At 43.2% G+C, this 18,373-nt stretch overlaps 1 protein-coding gene across 1 annotated transcript in view; it reads right to left on the reverse strand.

The window, feature by feature from the left end:
- SVEP1 (sushi, von Willebrand factor type A, EGF and pentraxin domain containing 1) overlaps positions 1 to 13,243 on the reverse strand; it is a 128,742-nt gene extending 115,499 nt beyond the window's left edge. Inside the window, exon 1 of the mRNA XM_056325171.1 lies at positions 12,568 to 13,243. Within this exon, the coding sequence (XP_056181146.1) occupies positions 12,568 to 13,092 (525 nt within the window). The 5' untranslated portion in view covers positions 13,093 to 13,243. The remainder of the gene's footprint in view (positions 1 to 12,567) is intronic.
- Positions 13,244 to 18,373: the final 5,130 nt, after the last annotated feature.

Genomic DNA, 18,373 nt, shown 5'->3' on the forward strand with positions numbered 1-18,373 from the left:
AAGGAGGGGATTGTGAAGATGTACTTTCTCATTCCTCTGTGAATTTATGTAGAAAGAATTAGATGCAGATTTTCAACTTGGTAGCAGGCAAATTACTACCATGTTTGTTTCGATAATAGATTGCACCATGCTACAATCAGTACAACAGACCTCTGAATGATGCTGCAAAAATCAGATCATTGTATGATGAGAACTAAACATATTTAAGCCACCCTCAACAAATTCCAAAAAGGAGATGAACTGAGTTGAGTAGTTTTGTTACAAAACCTCGAAGTAAGACTTAAAACAGTTACATTGTCTGGCTTTCAGCTCAATCAAAAGCATGCAAGTTAGCCCAGGCTATAAAATCTCTGCAGGTTCTTTTGACTTTCTCAGTAAGCCAGGCCAGATATTAAGACAATTTTATTTTGATTTGGCAATTCATTGATTTCAGGTAGATACTAAACAAAAACAAGCACACACATCACAAACCAAAGCACAGACCATTGGCACCATGGTTTGAAAGACTGCCAAGCAATGTGTTGCTGTTGGGCTTGATTTTATTATTACTTGTATGCAAAACCCAAAAGGAGTGAAACCGAATTCTCTTGCAGACACAAATACCCTTCACAAACCAAAGCTATTGTTCCTCATGTTGCATAAGTTGTAAGTGGAAAACCAGAACGAAGTGGTAAACTAGAATGAAAAGAATCAGGAAGATAGAATACAAAGCAAAAGACAATATGCTGACAAACAGTAGCCAAAAAATAAAAATGCTTGATTTCAAAATGCATTCTGAAACAGATGCTCCAAGACAAGTGGCACTGCAGGTATTCACAATTAACACGCATAAATAACATATTTAGAGTTAACTGTGCTATTTTAAAATAGAATGTAAGCAACAAACTTCTATCCAACTTCTTAAGTATCCAGGCTGAAATTGTACACTCAGGATATTTGCCTCAAGCTGTTTCAGTGAAAATAGCTTTTAATTCGAAAAACAAGACACGGAAAAACCTATGCTCCATCCATACTTACTTGATTTTCACAACTTTAGCATCTCCGAGCTTTGCCCAAGGAACTTTCAATCTGCAAATCACATTTGTAATAAAGGGAGACAAACATGCCCCAAGTACATGCAAGTTGTGGAACTTGTGTAACTGAGGAAGAAATCACAACTTGCACAGAGTTAAAAGACATAACAGAGATTGCCAATGCAATTCTCTGAAGATCCCACCTGCACGCAGCTTGGTCTAGCAGAACATGATTTCAATTTGCAATTATGTCATAATATGTACAGAAGGGGGAACAAAGCTTAATTTTGCAGGACATAGCTTTGCAATTTCAGTAATACCCTTTCAGCACTGTTTCCCTCTGCATAGCACAAAGATGCACAAATTTTGCAGATGAAGGCAGTGGACATCATTACACACTGCCCTGCTTTTTCAGCAAGTAATACTCATAATAGGTAGCCATCAAATCTCTACATTTTCCCTAAATACAGGGACATATCTGCGTGGCCAATGAACAATCTTAAGCCCCAGTAGTCTATCCAGGACAGCACACATCTCAGAACAGACTATTTAATTCTGATCAGCAAATCAGGAGGGATCTCTGCTTTACAAAATCAGACTCCACCAATGCCCTCTGAAATTGCTGTGCAGAGTACACAAACCCTTCACCAGCTTTCTGTGAGATCGAGAAAGGTTCCCTGGCTGCAGGGTCCTGTGAACAACAGCTTACCTGGTTTGCTTTAAAAATGTGGGTCATCGGTTAGAGTAAGTGGGAAGCATCAGGAAAAGACCATTTTAGAGGGGCAAATATCCCTTAGCTACATGACCCTGAGATACGACAAGCAGCCAACAGCTCTTTTGTTCTCTGCATCTGAAAGGGCACTCTCCTCTTCGCGGCACACAGACACAAATTGAGCGAACAAGTAAGAGAGCACGAAGCTGTCTTCCTGCTACCTCATAGACTTGAATATTCAGGCACCAGTGGATCTCAGTAGAGAAACAGATGAACAGACAAGATTGCTACATATTGCTCCTAGAAATCAAAACAAAACAAAGCCACTGAACAGCTTGGCCCTCATGTCTTGCAGCTGTAACCCTAGACACAGAATCCCTGCTGTATAACAGCAGAGGAGAAGAACAATGGAAAGAAACCAACGCTTGGGGTGGGGTGGGGGTGAAGACGTAACCCTATTTTTAAATTATCTGATCATCTGTGTATGTCCAGTGGTCCAGTTAGTGTTTTGCTTCTTTCTGTGAAATCACAGCGACATAAGGGACAGGCCAACATCCAGAGCTGCAGACAATCCAAGTAACAGTCTGCATTGCTCTGCCTTTTCTCTCCAACATTTGTGTGGCATTTCACATCATTTCTGTTTCCTTTAACCCTGACTCACATTCCTCTATTCCAAGACATGTCTTTCCTTCCCTCTCCAGAAAGTAATTTTGAAAGCCGTTTTTTTTCCCCAACAGAAATTTAATGTATTTAAAAACATCTCTTCACTTAACCCCTAAACTTGCAAGCACATACAGAGGTGGTTCCATGTTTTTAACTAGTCCCCAACAACTTCATGGACTATGTCTACATAAAGATGAGTTTTTTTCATGACAAGACTCTGCAGTCCTTTTGTAAATCGTCAGGTTCTTCCATAAATAAAGCTTAGAAGCCCACTAAACAGTGCTTAGAAGTTGAAAAAATTCTGAGAACCTGTTTCTTTGGTATAAACATCCACATCTGCTTCCGATTTTACGATCAAATGAAACTAAGCACCAGACATAACTCAAAATAAGGGGCTGAATGACCTGTTTGAGAACACAGCCTATTTGATCACTACTATAAATTAATAATAATGGATAAGTAAAAACAAAACAATTAATGCTCCTTATGATTGCAAAAAAATGCATGAGGCCATGAGAAATACCTCATTTTTGACTGTTTTAGAACCTATTCTCTTGTCTATACTTCTTTCATGGGAGTGATAGATAGTCAATCCTACTGGTAATCTGGTAGGTAATCCTACCAGATCTTAAATAAAACATTCTTTTCACATTAGCAAAAAGTTATTAACATCTGTATTATATTCAGTCTCTATTTAGTGTGTACAAATATCTGGCAGACTCGCCATTTTCTCTGTGCCAATAACTGTCCTTAGAATTAAAAAATGAAGTCTTGTGCAACAAAAAAGTTGTACAAAATCCTGCTCTAGAAATTCACTATTGTAAACCAAAATGAAATCCTATCAGTACAGTCACAAAACCAGGTAAACCTCTAACTTCTGTGTTTTTAATATTGAGTTTGTAAAACAAAATCAGGGGCGGAGTAGCATCCAAGACCAAAAACTTCTTCAGCCATTTGCTAGCCACAGCAACGATGCCATCAAAGGTTCTCAGTTACTGCCTCCAGTACATGTTCTACATCTAATCTGTAAACATTTGATCTTGGGCCTGATCTTACTCAGTGTCTGGCTTTTAAAGAAGATTATGACCATACAGAATTAGCTATTCATATATCTGTCTAAAGGGAAACAAACTGAAACGGGTTAATCTGTCTCACTTTACAAACTAAGCCTTAGATAACATCAGACAGCCCCAGGATCCTTGCCAGGAGAAGCTTGCCTTAAAAGGTTTAACTTGGAATCTAGCTTTCAAAACAACATTATCCAAGCATTCATCACAAAAACTACACTGCTCCTTGTATACCTTGTAGGGAATACACTATCAAAGGGCTACAAAGGGAGTATTATTTGTTATAGGTCACGAAGAACCATCTCTGCACCTCAGAAGCAAACCAGAAGGCCCTCTATTAAAGAGCCATTCAGGTCTGCTATACCAGTAGACCACTTACACTGAATTTGTTTTCACCTTAGGAATTACATCAAACTTCCACACCATGGGATGAGCTCTGAGTAGAACAAGGCAACTCTTTTTTCCCAGACGATCACTTATTCATTATCAAAGAAACAGTTCCCATCTTACAATATTACAGAATTAATATAACCATATAATACAATATAATCACTATTAAATGTGTATTAAAATAAACCATACTTTATTACAAAAATCATTGCATAGATTTGATCTATATATTCAGCAGAATATTTAAACAGTATGTCTTTATTTTTTACGGATGGCTTTAGAAGTGAACCTGCATGTCATTCACAAAGCAAAACGGCAATGCTAAATCCTTTTGCGAAGTTCATCCTTTGCCTTCATCCTAGTTTTCTTTGTGTGTGAGCAAATTCCATCATTAATATAACCAAGACTTTACTTTACTCCTCCAATACTGCCCTGGTCTTTGCCTAATAATAAAAAAGGGACTAAAAAATATTTTACCAAATATGTAATTAATCTTCATGTGTTTTCAGACCAAGCACTCGCACCACTATTGACCAGTGCATCTGCCAAATATCTGTTTCTTTTGTGTTTGTTTTAAACATTCATTACTTCAAAAAAGCAGGGAAAAAAGCTTAACAGAATAATGAATTCCAAAAGGGCAAACACAATTAATGACCTGACCTGTCTACTGCCAGCTGTCACTGCTCAGTTATTTTCTGAATATCTTCTTTTGCTCCAGAACTGTTAGAATTGAGCAACACAATCTTATAGTTAGTGCTGATTACAACTGTCCCACATCAAATGGCTTTGGGGGAGCATTTGGGAGAGAAATAGGACAGACAGCTGGACTCCCTGCTTCACTAGTTATGCTGCACACACTCAGCAGAGCGCCACAGCTCTGAATGCTAAAGCTTTTTCAGACTGCCTGTCAGATTCAAGGAGGTTCTTCTTACTGGGTGAGGTTACCAGAGAGACTCAGAGGGAACATCACAATTTTAACAGGAGCTTCCATTTTGAATTGTGTTAACCTCATGGAGAAGTAAGTAGCTCAAACATTTGAACAGGGTCCTGGTCACCCAAAGAGTGTACCTGTTGCTAAAGGCAAGCAATAATGCTTTTAATTTCTGCACCTAGGACAGTCAGAAAATTCTGAATACCACAAACATTGTGTCTCGCCTGCAAAATCTAACTTTCAAATTCCAGTAACAAGTGGAACTGGAGGAAAAATGTTAAAAATGTGTCACAGAATGTGCAAAACCTATTACATACAGAGTATTAATGCTGGGGTTCATGTCAGGAAATACTGCTAAATATGGTGTATTTTGCTGGTAAGGCCTCTCTTAAGTCCAGGAAATGGTCTAAAAATAAAACAACTTCTTTAGTCCTACCTTATTCAGAATTTTAATGCCTGGACTCTATTTCCTACTCTTGGAACAAAGCCAGGTGGCTTTTCTGGTTTGTCTTTGTATCTCTGGAGCAAAGCACGTGCTAAGACTTATTTCTCTGCGAAGGTGCTAACTCTAAAGGACTAACTGTCAGACCCCTCCAGCAAAGGCTCTGAGACAAGAGGACAAAAAAATTGGTTTTCTCAGGAAAAGTAATCTCTATTCCTGAAATATTTATGGAAACATCATCCAGATAGGATAGTGATGAAAGGTTTCATTCAGTGCACTGTTAGTTCTGCTATTGTATCGGTAAGATTTGTGTTAATTCCTGCAGCAATGTCTCATGTTTCTCACCTTTCCTCTGCCTCTGTATGATACACAGGGAAATGGCTAAAGCCTTCGTGGTACTATGCTGTAAATAAAGACTGTGCCAGCTAAGGGAGGCCTGTCTTGGCAGATAGGCAACACCGTGGATGGTAGAACACCTCTCTTTCTATCCCCAAACCTCCTTAGCTCGTGCATGGATGTTTGACAGCAGACGGGTCAGGAAGGTTGCCATACACTATGCAGTGCATGTATTTAACTAGTCCCCATCAACTTCATGGACTATGTCTACAGAAAGATGATTTTTTTTTTTCATGTTTTCCCTGTAGTCCAGGGAAACAGGCTGAGACAGGTACACAATGGCAGGACACAGAACAACTACCCAGTAATATGACTTTCCTTACTGGTAGTGCCCAACTCAGCAATGGGACACACAGAATGCTCTTCAGAACATTCTCTTTGTGCTGAAAGGAGCATATTCTCCTACAACTACCCCCTTTTTCCAGAAAGTTATAGTTCTTTTCCTTTTTATGTGTAACAACGACTTCAGAACATCAGCAAGGCTAGAATACATTAACACTGGTGGAATGGATCAAAATGAAATGGTCTTTTATAGAAACGGAAAACAAGACTTCAGATGATTGACTTCCAAAACTTTAGTACAACCTACACCATTACTAAAATGTACTGGCCATTTGCACAGTCCCTTGGGATGTCACCTAAACACTGTAATAGTCTCCTGAACAGCTCCCAGTGCACATATGGCATCCCCTGTTCAAAGTGAATGGGAAAGTCAGAAAACATCAGCTCATCACTGTACCATTTAACTAGTCTTACACAGCATCACCAACAGGTACTCTTTACAGGTGGAAGTCATAAAGCACTCTATGCAGTTATGCACAGGATCAAACAGTATACTCATAAAGATCATTTCAGCCTTAAAACTTCATGAAGGACATTCAGAAAGCACAGTCAGTCAACTGGAAACTAATAGGACCTGATGCACTTTCCATGGAACTTCCAAGATTTTCATGGAAATGCATTAAATCTAACATGTCTTCAAAATTCTACCTTCTGCTGCCTAAAACCAAACATCTTTGAATACTGCTGATCAAACTCACAGTAGTGCAACAAGCAATAAACTATATGCCAAAATGAGCACATCAAAACCTGAAGAACGAAAAAAGAACCGTAACTTCAAGTTCTTTTGTGGGCTCATTTGCTGCTCTCAAGTGGTATGAGCAAACTGCTTGGCCAGGAATTGTGCAAAAGCACAAGCATAGACAGTAATCCGAATGCCTTCGAGCCAAGTTTTAGTAATCCATAAACTCTTCATGAAAATATTGTAAACCATTCCATCCGATAATTCTTTTTATACAACATTTTGCATTGCTGGTACTTATCCCTAGTGTGAGCATGAACATATTGTTGGAATATATTCAAAGGTAGAAAAACTATGGTTTGGGAGGGCACGCAGCACAAATTGTTGAAGAGTACTGACAAGTGACTTTTTCAAGACATGGAAAACAATTCTTTAAAAACAAATGAAGAACCAAATACTCACTAGGTATTTTTGCCCTTTTAAAATCAGAACTACCAAGTGTATTGGTTCTAGGGATACTGGAGAAAGAACATCAGTAAGGGAGAGGAAGCAGGTGTTTAATTCAGGGTCTAGAGCAGGGGTCCTTAAACTGTTTAACCAGGGGCCGGCGCGGATGCAGTGGCAGGCAGCCATCTGCGGCTGCTTGGTTTCCCCCCCAGCCCCCAGCGGGGGCGGGGGGAGGGGCGGGGGGTTCTGTAAATACCGGGGGCCGGATTGAGGACCCTGGGGGGCCGTATCTGACCTGTGGGCCGTAGTTTGAGGACCCCTGACAGAGTCAGGAGGTGTATCTATGCATGCACAGCTTCCTACGTACTCAAGGAGAGCGGGACACCAGAATAAAGGACTTCAGCACACCTAATGCAGAACTGCCATGTAGAGGCACTGCACATGGGGATGACCCCACCAGTGGTCTCCACTGGGATACAGACTCCCAGGATGAGGCACTTTAGTCTCCCAAAGCCAGGCTGTCTCTCTTCTGTACCTCACACTGATGAGCACAGTTTGCCTTGCTGAATTAATGAGGCAAAAGGCTATGCAGGACTATATCCTACAGTGCTTCTTGTAAGGCAAGTATTTTAGCATTTTAAACACAAATTACACTTCATTTGAAGGGAAGATAGTAAATAGCTAATCTGCTAAATACCAGACTGCCAAACCACACACTTCTGCTTAGACCAAAATGCAGAACACAATTTTGGGAGCACAAACAGATCAATTTCCAGATTTTTCAACCAAAGAAAATCTTAACCCTGCTTAGCCCCATATATGATGCTAAACAGACCACTTTTTGTCTGTCCCAGCCAAAAAGCTGCAGAAAAATGAACTACTTAGTAACTTCTTAAGCCCTATTTCAGGCTAGGTTTAAAGACAATGAACAATGTGCAGATGTGTACCTTGCCTCTGACCCTCCTGTATTAATCTTGTGAGCAAATCCTATGCAGGACTGCGGCATGCAGGACAAACTTTTCACAAACACTACGCTGATCAAAAGTGGTGATTCAGAGCTGACACTAATGGTGGTTGACAGGAACTCCACTCTCAATTTGCTCAGTAATCGTTAGCTACCAGCTCTGCAATTTCAAAGGTGACCACAGAGGCAAATCAGGTTGGCTTCATTTTTTTTCACCGTAATCTTTAATACAAACTCCAAGGCCATATCAGAACCTAGGCTCACTTCTACTAACCAGTTAGCTCTGACTGACCTAAGCCATCATCAGATATTTAGAGCACAATGGTGGAGATAGGCTAGAATCTGCTGCTTTCTTATTATTAGCTGCTGATTTTGCAGAGATCATAGGAATAAAACTCCATAAACACATTCTTGATAAACAGACAACATACACGATGCTAAATGCCCATCTTCTCAGTAAGAGGGTACTACATTTTCAAATAAAAATAATTAGACCTCTTAGATGGTAAGAAAAGATTTTCAATTTTGTTTCAACTATTCTTTTGTTTTTATTTCAAAATGAGATTCTGAATCTGAAAATGCATTGACATTAAAGCTGGTTATTCTAGTGAGTAACAATGATGCATCTTGCACTTCTGTGCTTTTGACATACAGAAGAAACAAAAGCATAATTACTTATTTAAAGAAGCATTAAATAAAAGCATTAGAACTGTTTATACTAAATTGGTATGTGCTTAGCTTCTTTTGAGAGCCAGTTTTTTCATGTTTGTTAAATGGACGACAACAGAACGCTGAATCTAACATGTTGGTTGGCCATTCATCATGGTCCCTCAAGATCAGATTAGATACAAAAGCCAGATTTTAAAGACCAGATATTCAGAAAACGCATCACCTGATTCTATGTACATTATAGGTGTACATAGCACTATAGATGCTGGGACAGACAGACTTTCCACTTAAATACATCACTTAGTTCAATGGAGTGAAGATGAATTACAAAAACAAAAAGACCGGCTTTTTAATACAACAATTATTACAATAACACAGAGCAACTCCCAAAGCCTCCTTCAGCTACTGCTTTGCCAAGTCATTTAGAACTACTGACTTGTCTGTTTAAGGCTGCCTGCGTGCTACCTCTGACTTCAGCTCAAGAGTAGTGCACACCTGCGACTTCCAAGTTCAGTTTTGAAGAGAAACACTTCCCATTTGAGAAAAGTCTTCCCACTGGAAGACAGAAACCACCCAGTCTTCTTAGAAGCAGCCATTATTATTTTGTCAAGAGGCTGCCACACAAAGTAGTCCAAATAATTTATATTTTCATCTTTTTTACCCCACAACCATCACTGCAGTTTCAGGATGTTTAAATTGTCCATCAACAAAGATGGCACATCAGTGCTGGCACATGTATAACTATGACTCTTGGGTGCCAAGACAAGAACACACCATTAAATTTCCACTGCTGTATGACAATCCCTCATTTCTATTTTATTATGGATCTGGCAATGAATGCACATCCCTCTCACAAGGTGCAATGGGGTGCTATGGTTCTCTCTCAGGATCAGAAGATCCAATCCAGGTGCCTACAGCTGCAAAATTCAGCACTTCACACTACCGAGCAATGTGGGCTTTAGATGAGTTCCTTGATCATCAGCAGCAATGCTTGCTCAAACCTCTCTGTACTTTCTTCAGTTCTGCTTCAGTTCTCGCTTGCTGTCACAACAGCTCTGCAGCTTTCCATAATGCAATAAGCAATCTGTTCAACATAAAATACATATAGTTTGTGCTGTCCCACTAACTCATTCTGTGAAAAATTGAAGCTGAAGAGTCTTGAATAAATGAGCTTAGTTTCTTCCCCCTTTTTAGGCTGTTTACAAATCTAAGAGTGTTTAAAAGAAAGACTGCTGAACATCAGCACTTCCTCACTCAACTGTGGCATGAAATACCAAAACAGAGTCACAAAACTGAACACTGATAGCAGTTCAGCCTTCCTCATCAGGGCGCTGTCTCTTGCCACTGTCTCTTGTCATGCATCCTCTATATTTCTGTGTACCTCATATAATTTATCTTTAAGCTGCTGGGCAGGAATGTCAAAGTGTGCTCCTTGGGGCAAAGGTAAGCATGGACAGCTTTGACAAAACACAGAAACTCCACAGTAAACCACTCTGCAAAGCACCTTTGGAAACAATGCAAAACTGCAGTGCCAAGGAGAACTAACTTGTTTTTTCAAAAAAGATGGGCATTGCATGGATGTGCAACAGCCTGACAAACTGAGTAGCTCTTCTTTTAGGAGGATGTTTTTACTGCCACAGGTTGTAAAACAGTAACTGCTAACTAAATCCTGCTCCTGTTCACTGACATTTCCAGGTCAGCCACTGACTGGCCTGATGACCTTGCAGAATTCACTTATCTCTCTGCCTCCATAGCTTCTGTAGAACTGTCACAGACTTGAATTAATCACTGTGAGACCTACCCATGAAGAGTGCTGCAAGACAGCTTAAGTGCTGGGATTATTCTAACAACACACTTTCCTTCACTTTGTTACTACAACACATAACTGATACTATTCCTGGGAGTTTGTCATGCTTTGTAGACACTTTTGGTTTTGGAAAAGAAGCAGAGAATTCTGGTTAGAAGCAGAAGAAACCCCACATTAAAACGTAAGAAGAAAGAAAAGATGTTTTAGAGAAAGGAAAGAAGAAATAATTGCAGTTTCAGTAAAAGTCAGTTAAAAACAGAGGACAGCAGCCTAAGAGTCCAGAGGAGACAATTCTGTTAAATACTTCTCTAGATTTATTCCAGTAGTAGTATAACTACTTATAAGTCATTTTCTGAAGAGTCTCTAAAAAAGAAGGGTATTCCCTGAAGCTGTAATTTGTCTCACATGAAGAAGACATACCGAACAAAACCACAGCAGAGTATCTTTAACCAAGAGCCACCAAGCAGCCTGAAATTTAACCTTGTCATCTATTGCAATTTGCCCTGCCACCATGAGAATATTTTTCTTCCTGCATTCTTATGAGACCACAGTGTAAAATGACAGTGATGCAGTGGTAGCCGCAAGGTTTAGCTGGGCTTGTGAAAGTAAATTGTATGTTTCTGAAGTGAATTTTTGTTTATTCAATTTGAGAGATGTGATTAGTCAAGACTCCATATCAAGAAAACAAACAGTATTTCTTAAGTTTATGTTTTATTTGAAATTGTTATTTTAAACTTGTATCAATAACTTTCACACAGCACCCCTGGGATGGATCTATATTAAAACCCGACTTCACAGTGGAAGATCCAATACAGGGATGTGTTTTCCTAAAGCAGGTTTTCCATGTGCAACTCTGAGCACATTAGACGATGGTCTTGCTTTCTGCCAAATATAAAGACGAGAGCAATCTTTGCCAGCTTCATATGCCCAGCACTGACACACCTCTTGCTGTCTCACTCATCAGCTCCAAATGAGAGTGCGTAAGATGTTTCAAGAGAAGTACACCCAATGCTCAGCTATAGCACATGACTAGAAATTACACATAAAAGTAACAGAAGATTGTATTTGCTTTGGGAATGCTCCCACACACAGTGGCCAAATGGCAAGGAGCTGTCTGTCTAGCCTTGTAAAAAACGTTCCAGAGCAGACTGGCTGTCCATAAGCCATCTACTGGGATGGCATGCTCAAGTATTAACACGTGCCCAGGAGCTGCCCAGATCAAATTTGTGCCTTGGAACAGTGCAACAACACAGCAGATGACTGTGTTCCAGTGTTTGGAAACATTCCTGGACATGCTTCTATTTATTGGTATAGGTGCCCAATAGCTGTGCATGCTTTGTCATCAGCAATTAAAAGAGTCACCTGGCGACAGTATGTAGATATCTCTGACTGCTGACAGCTATCGGGCACCCAAGTCCTGCTGACAAGAAACAAGGCAGGCATTTCAGATGCCAAACTTGACTCAAAAATATCACTTCTGAAATCAGGACATAGGCTCCATGCCCCTTCAAAGAGTGAATTTCACACATTTGTTTTAAGGGCAGTGGAAAACATGGGAGCCGCTGGCGCAGACAGCACAGGAAGATGGTGACTAGCTGCTCTGACTGGGCTATCCCACATCCCATGCCATGCCGTCTCAATCCCACCACACAGCCCTACACCCCTTGACAGTGAACACTGTCCGCACGGCACGCGGAGCCACCCTGCCATGTTGCGCACGGAGCCACCAGGCCTGGCCGCTGAGAGCTTGCCACCGCATGGCCCTCCCCACACACCTGGCCTCCCCACGGCCTGCACCACAGCCGGCACACGGGGCACCGCACACCTCAGGGGCCACACGACGCTCTTCACCGCACCCCGCACCTCACGGCCACACACACACACACGCACACACACGGCGCTTTTCACCGCACCCGGCACCGCTCCCCTTCCCTCACAGCCACAGGCGCACGGCGCTCCTCACCGCACCCCGCGGCTACGCACCCCAGCCCTCCGCACAGCGCGGCGCCCCCCCCCCGTCCTCCCGCCCGCCGCGCCGGGCTCACCGCCGCCTGCTGGAAGGCGCCCTTGGTGTAGGTGCCGCCGCCGCGGTAGGCGATGGCGGGGATCTCGCGCCCCAGCAGGGCGCACTTGTGCTGCTGCGGCCGCCGCCGCGAGATGTAGTCCACGCGTGGCACCACGTTGCTGCGCGAGGAGAAGGTGACGATGGCGACGCGCGTGGCCGCGGGCACCACGGGGAAGTCGGAGAGCAGCTTCTTGACGAAGCGCAGCTCGCTGAGGAAGTTGGCCGGCCCCACGCTCGACGACTCGTCCACCAGGAAGACCAGCTCCAGCCGCCCGCTGCGCGCCCGCAGCCGCCGCACCTGGCGCTTGAAGGCGCGGCCCAGCTTCTCCACTTTGCTCTCCGTCGTGTCGGGCAGCGGCGGGGCCGCCAGGGCGGGCGAGGCGAAGGTGGGGGCGCGGGAGAGGGCGCCCGGCGGGCCGCCCGCCCGCCCCTGCGGCGCCGACGGCGACAGCGACAACGACAGCGACAGCCCCCCCCAGCAGCAAAGAGCCACCAGGGGCCACATCGCGGGGCGGCGGGCGCGGAGAGACGCCGGCAAGCCGCGGGAAGAGAGCGGCTGGTCGCCCCCTGACGCCCCACCTCCTCTCTGCTCGGAGGGGCGGCCGGCCTGCCTGCCCGCCCGCCTGCCGGCCCCCGCAGGTACCCGCGCCCTTTAATCCCCCCACGGCTGAGGCGCTGCCCCTCGCACGCCCCCCTCTCGGCAGCCCCCTCCCCCCCGGCCCCTCGCCTTTCGGTAACGGCCCCCCCGCCCCGATCCCTCCCCGCCCCCCGCCGCCCCGTCCCGCCCCGATGGGTCCCGCACGGCCGGCGGGGGCCAGCCCGGCAGCGGGGGGGGGGGCGGTCGCTGGAAAGGCGCCGAGCCGAAGCGGCGCGGTGCCGGGCTCCGGGGGGGTGGCGGGGGTGGGGGTAGGCGGGAAGAAACCCCAAAAGCGAGGAGCGGCTTTTCCGCTCCCCCGCCGCGGGAGCCGGAGCTGCTGCTCCCAGGGACGGAGCAAGGGCTGGTCCTGACACGTGCTACATTAATCAGTGTTAATTTAGCCCGTTGTTTGGCGGGGGGGTGTGCGCTGGTCCCGCTCCTGGCTCTGTGACCGTCTCCCTGTCTTGTTCAAGGGGCCACTTCATCCGCCTGTGGACTCAGTTTTCCAGCTTTGACGATGTAGCAATACCTTACTGATGTGCATCTCACTGAAGCAATGGCGAGGTGTCTGGATATATAGGAAGAGTGTGCACAAGGGTCGGTGCATGAAAGGCAGTGACAGCACCTGCATACGTACATCTACATGTATATGTAAACACATGTATGCATGAATGTATCAACAGTGACAATATCTTTTGTCCTTGTGAAAAATTCAGGGTAGCCAAGCGTGAGGTTACAAGGTATTGCTTGGAAGGGTTCCCATGCTGGCTGGCTGGCTGGCTGGCTGGCTGGCTGTGAATCACTTCGGGAGTGAGAAACAGTGTCAAAGACACCTCCTGCCCAAATTCAGAACCCGCTCCCCCTTCAGCCAACCTCTGTACAGATTTAATTCTCTAGACTGTTGTGAGGCAATAACTCGGGTTCATTTTAGCCACTAGTTTAGTATTAAACAGTTCTTTAGCTGGTCAACTCCATTTCCAGGAATAACTCATGTCTCAGAAAAATTCTCTTGGGATAGATCAGCTGTGTAAACCTGTTGATTGCAACTTTTGCCTTTCACGGGTATTTTTCCTTCCTTTATTGAATTTCTAGTCCTCATCTCTGCTTTAGTTTACTTTTGGCGACATTCCACAGTGCCATGGAATACAGAGTACATTGATGTATTTGCAAGTCAAACCCCACATTTACATCTAATTGAATTATTTACTCTTTCTTCACTGAGGTGTCAGCTGGTGGAAAACTGATCCAATACTGTCCCTTTGACTTCTCAGGAATACTCAAATTCCATGATAAATACCAAGAGACTAAGTAATAGAAGATATTATTTAGTTAGGGAAATTATGTATTTAATAAACAGTTTCAGCATGCTTTTATATTTATGTAGTAGTCTAAGTGCTTCACAAAAATCTGTTTCTTGGGTATACCTTTGCCACTTGGTGTTTGAAGAGAAGATAGCGATCAGACACTTTCAGAGGCATATGTTGAAGAGTTTTGGTATTGGAGGATGGGCAGCTGATGGGCTGGATCAGTTAACCTGTTTCTGCTCATGCGTGTGACAGTGAAATAAAGGCTACAACATCATACTTGGGCTACTCTGTAACCTTTTTGTCTTGAAAGCGGTAGACTAAAGTTGCTACAACCACCACGGTCCTCAGTCTTGATCTGTACTGTTCGTCTTTGGAGGATTAAAGAAATGATGCCATAATTGCATTCACTGGGGTCTGAGTGATGCCAGTAGTATACTAATAATGCTCTTCATCTACATTGTGCTGGGCTAGAGGTCATGTCAGTCTCTGCACAGACCAGAGTGAAAGAATGGAAAAGTATAGCCAAGAAGAGAAGGTGGAAATGGAGGAAATGCTTGGTTTCTGCAAGGTGCTCCTAACTGAAGTGGATCATTGCAGTTACGATGTGCTGCTGTTATTCCTGAATGTCCAGGTCATAAAAAGTCATTTTCTCTAGGCTGGTTTAGTTTGTTGGAAAGCTGTCAGTTCCCTTGTTTTCCCCATGTTTTCATAACACCAGACCTAGACTTGTAAATGCCACACATTTGAGAACTCAGAAGCAAAGGAAAGCAGGATGAATTTGAAACATTTTTAGCAAAAGAAGAACAATTCGTGCCAATGGCCAATTTTCTTATGTGCCTCCTGTACTGCCAGTGTGGGAGGCCGCAATCTGGTATGACTAACTGTGAGAATACAGCAGTCAATTTCAGTCTTAGTGATCTTATCACAATTGTGAATGCAAAAAATAACAGGGCAGTTATAAACTAGTCCTTGATACTAACACAATTTGTGAAAATGCATATTCTTCTAGGTCACGCGGGCCCTGCAGTCATGATGCACAGAAGCTCTTCCTGGTTCAACAGAAAGCTGTATTTGTATGTGTCAGGGCAGCAGCATGAAGTCACCAAGATGTAAATACATCTGTCACACAGGGACTTCACAGTAGAAAAGGAGAAAATAGGTGAACAGCTAAGTGCAGACTGTGGATGCAAGACTGAGACCCTAGTGTGGTACTGATGTGAAGCAAAATCCAGGAAAATTGAAGTAGTGATGGGAACTTCCCTTTCAGTCCATAAATTATTAGTGTGCAAAAGACTTAAAACAGAATCAGTGACCTGTAAATAGTGTCTAACTCTTCTCATATATTCTCCTTTGTGTACAACACAGGTAGCCCTCTTTAACATCGTTGGCATTCAACCTAGTTGTGCAGAGAGGGGACAGTAAATAAGCAAGATACTATGAGAAATATGTGTCAGCACCCATAATAAACATTATCTAATGGTATGAGAGAAAGAGTGAGAGCATCCAAACTATTCCAGTGTGTTCCCAATGTGATCTGAAAAACATATGGAATAATTTCTGGAATAAACTGAAACTTAAAAAGCTTTGATTCAGCCTGTGAAATCTTCAGGAAGGTATTTTATTCATGGGGTTGTGCTTGCAAGAGAAACAGTCATCTCTCAGATGGTGGAGGTCGTGTGTGTGTGTGTAAGCAGCAAATATTTTGCTTGCTGTATGTTTGCTAAGCTTTTCTGAAAGCAGCATTTCCAGGGTAAATCTCTGTTGTAATGAAATTGCCTTCTCCAAACCTGCCTGCCAGCTCTTTACAAATCCTTTCCATGTTGATGCGCTTAAGCCCTCTGCTTTTGATGGTCTTTTCCCTGTTGTATTCGTGCATGTTATTTGTGCTTTGGTTCATAGTGATCTGTAGCAGATGGGGAAGTGGAGAGCAGAAGGAGTGTTTCCCACTTCAGGCATCCCTGAAGGTGAAAATATCTGCCCTGGGTTTTGCTACTTGAACAGAAAATGCAGGTTTCTTGTGGCTTCTGATGACAGTGTGCACCAGAAGGTGGTGCTGGACTGTGACTCTATTCCATTACAAAACGGCGGGTAACAAAACTCACTAGATTTTGTGAATAAATTGCCTTTGGCATGTGACAGAAAAGGGCTGACTGGTCCTGAAAAGGAAAGCTTAAGAGCAGTACTTCAACTGCTTTTACAATCGCGCTGCTGTATCTCTTTAATTGTCTTATTAAAATCCACAGACTTCACAAATTCCAGTAATTCTTTACTGTCTCCCTGCAAGATCATATGGTCATCTAACACCACCCTGCTTACTAAACAAAAGGGAAATCTTTACCCCTGGTTAAAAACCCTTCTGCAAACAAACAGTCTGAAGATTGTTGTCCTTTAGCCAAATAGCTTTTTGGTTGAATTACTCAATGAAACACGGCCAAGCATCTTTCCAAATATGGAGAAGAAAAGCATTATATTCCTTCCCCTTCGTGTTCCCCCAAATACAGCTGGACAGAATACATCCTTGTACTCAACCCACACAGTATTTGTGCCTGCAGAGACAATGCCGCAGTATCACATACCCTACAATTTTTGAAGGAATGCAGGTCATTTTTATTTTTACAGTAAAGATATTCTGTTAGCGACTTCATGCCACGCTGGAAACACAGCTGCAACTGAAATGTTAAGTCTTCTGAAGGGATCTTGCAGCATTCTAAATTTTATCTAAACTAGAGATAAATCGACAGCTTAAGAACAGAAATCAGAACCTGATGTTACTTAAGGTTGTTCTAAGCCTCTCTTTGTGCTCAAGCACAGAGCATCCATCTGGGGAAACCTCAGAGAGCTAAAACACGGAGCTAGCAAAGCCAGAGTTCTTTCTTCCATTTCAGCTATTGGCAGGGTACAGGATTGCTCTGTGCTGTCCACTGCGCTTTGCAGACATCGGGCAGTATTTCAGCTTGGGGTGTTTAAGAGTCTTTATTAGGAGCAAAGCTAGCAGGAATAGTATTTCTAGAGTGGGAGGAGAAATACTTCCATTCTCAGAAAATGCCAGCCCTCAGAAAAAAGAAGGGGCTTTGGGAAGTTGCTTCTTCCTCTTTCGTCCTGTATGTTTTGGAAGGAAGGGCAGAGAGAACTGGTCCAGCTCCTGAGTCCTGGCATGGGAGTTAATCTCCTAACCCCTGAGAACCTTCACCTCCCAGCGCTGCCAGTGCCTTACCTGCCTGCAGCTCTAGCCTCGCTTTTCATTCACTGCCACCAAACCATGACCAGGACCAGGCAGGACTGCAGTCTTGCTGCAGAGCAGTCTGCCCCTGAAAGCTTCCTATAGTAGGATGTGTTGCTGGAACAGGCAGCCTCAGCAGTTTCCGACTAATTAATATTTTTCTAGTGGCAATAGCGAAAGGAGCATGGAGGAGAGATCAGGATGTATTTTACGTTTGGTATTGAGGTACCAAAGCTAGGCAGTCAAGGTTTTAGTCATAAAAAACGAGTGGGTTTTTTTGGCCCTTTTAGGTCTCAGCTCTTGGCTTAAACAGAACATGAAGCAACATGCATGGAGGAAATGAAGAATTTTCTGTAAAAAAGAGTACTCTCAAAAATGAGAAAAAAAAGGAGATTAATCTCTGAAATTATCACTTGTTTCATCATTAAAAGCTAGGATAGGTAGTTTGCAATCCTTTCAAATAGCAATAATTCATTGGCTTTAATTATTTTAAGAGAAATTGTTCAGGGCTAGAAACTTGAAGTTCAGACTTCCCACATAAATTGTTTAAACACACACAAATTGAGACCAGTCAGTTTTGATTTATACATACAAATCCCATTGACACCTCTGGGAGTTCTGA

Source organism: Falco biarmicus, chromosome Z, assembly GCF_023638135.1.
Source record: "Falco biarmicus isolate bFalBia1 chromosome Z, bFalBia1.pri, whole genome shotgun sequence".
Lineage (NCBI taxonomy): Eukaryota > Metazoa > Chordata > Aves > Falconiformes > Falconidae > Falco > Falco biarmicus.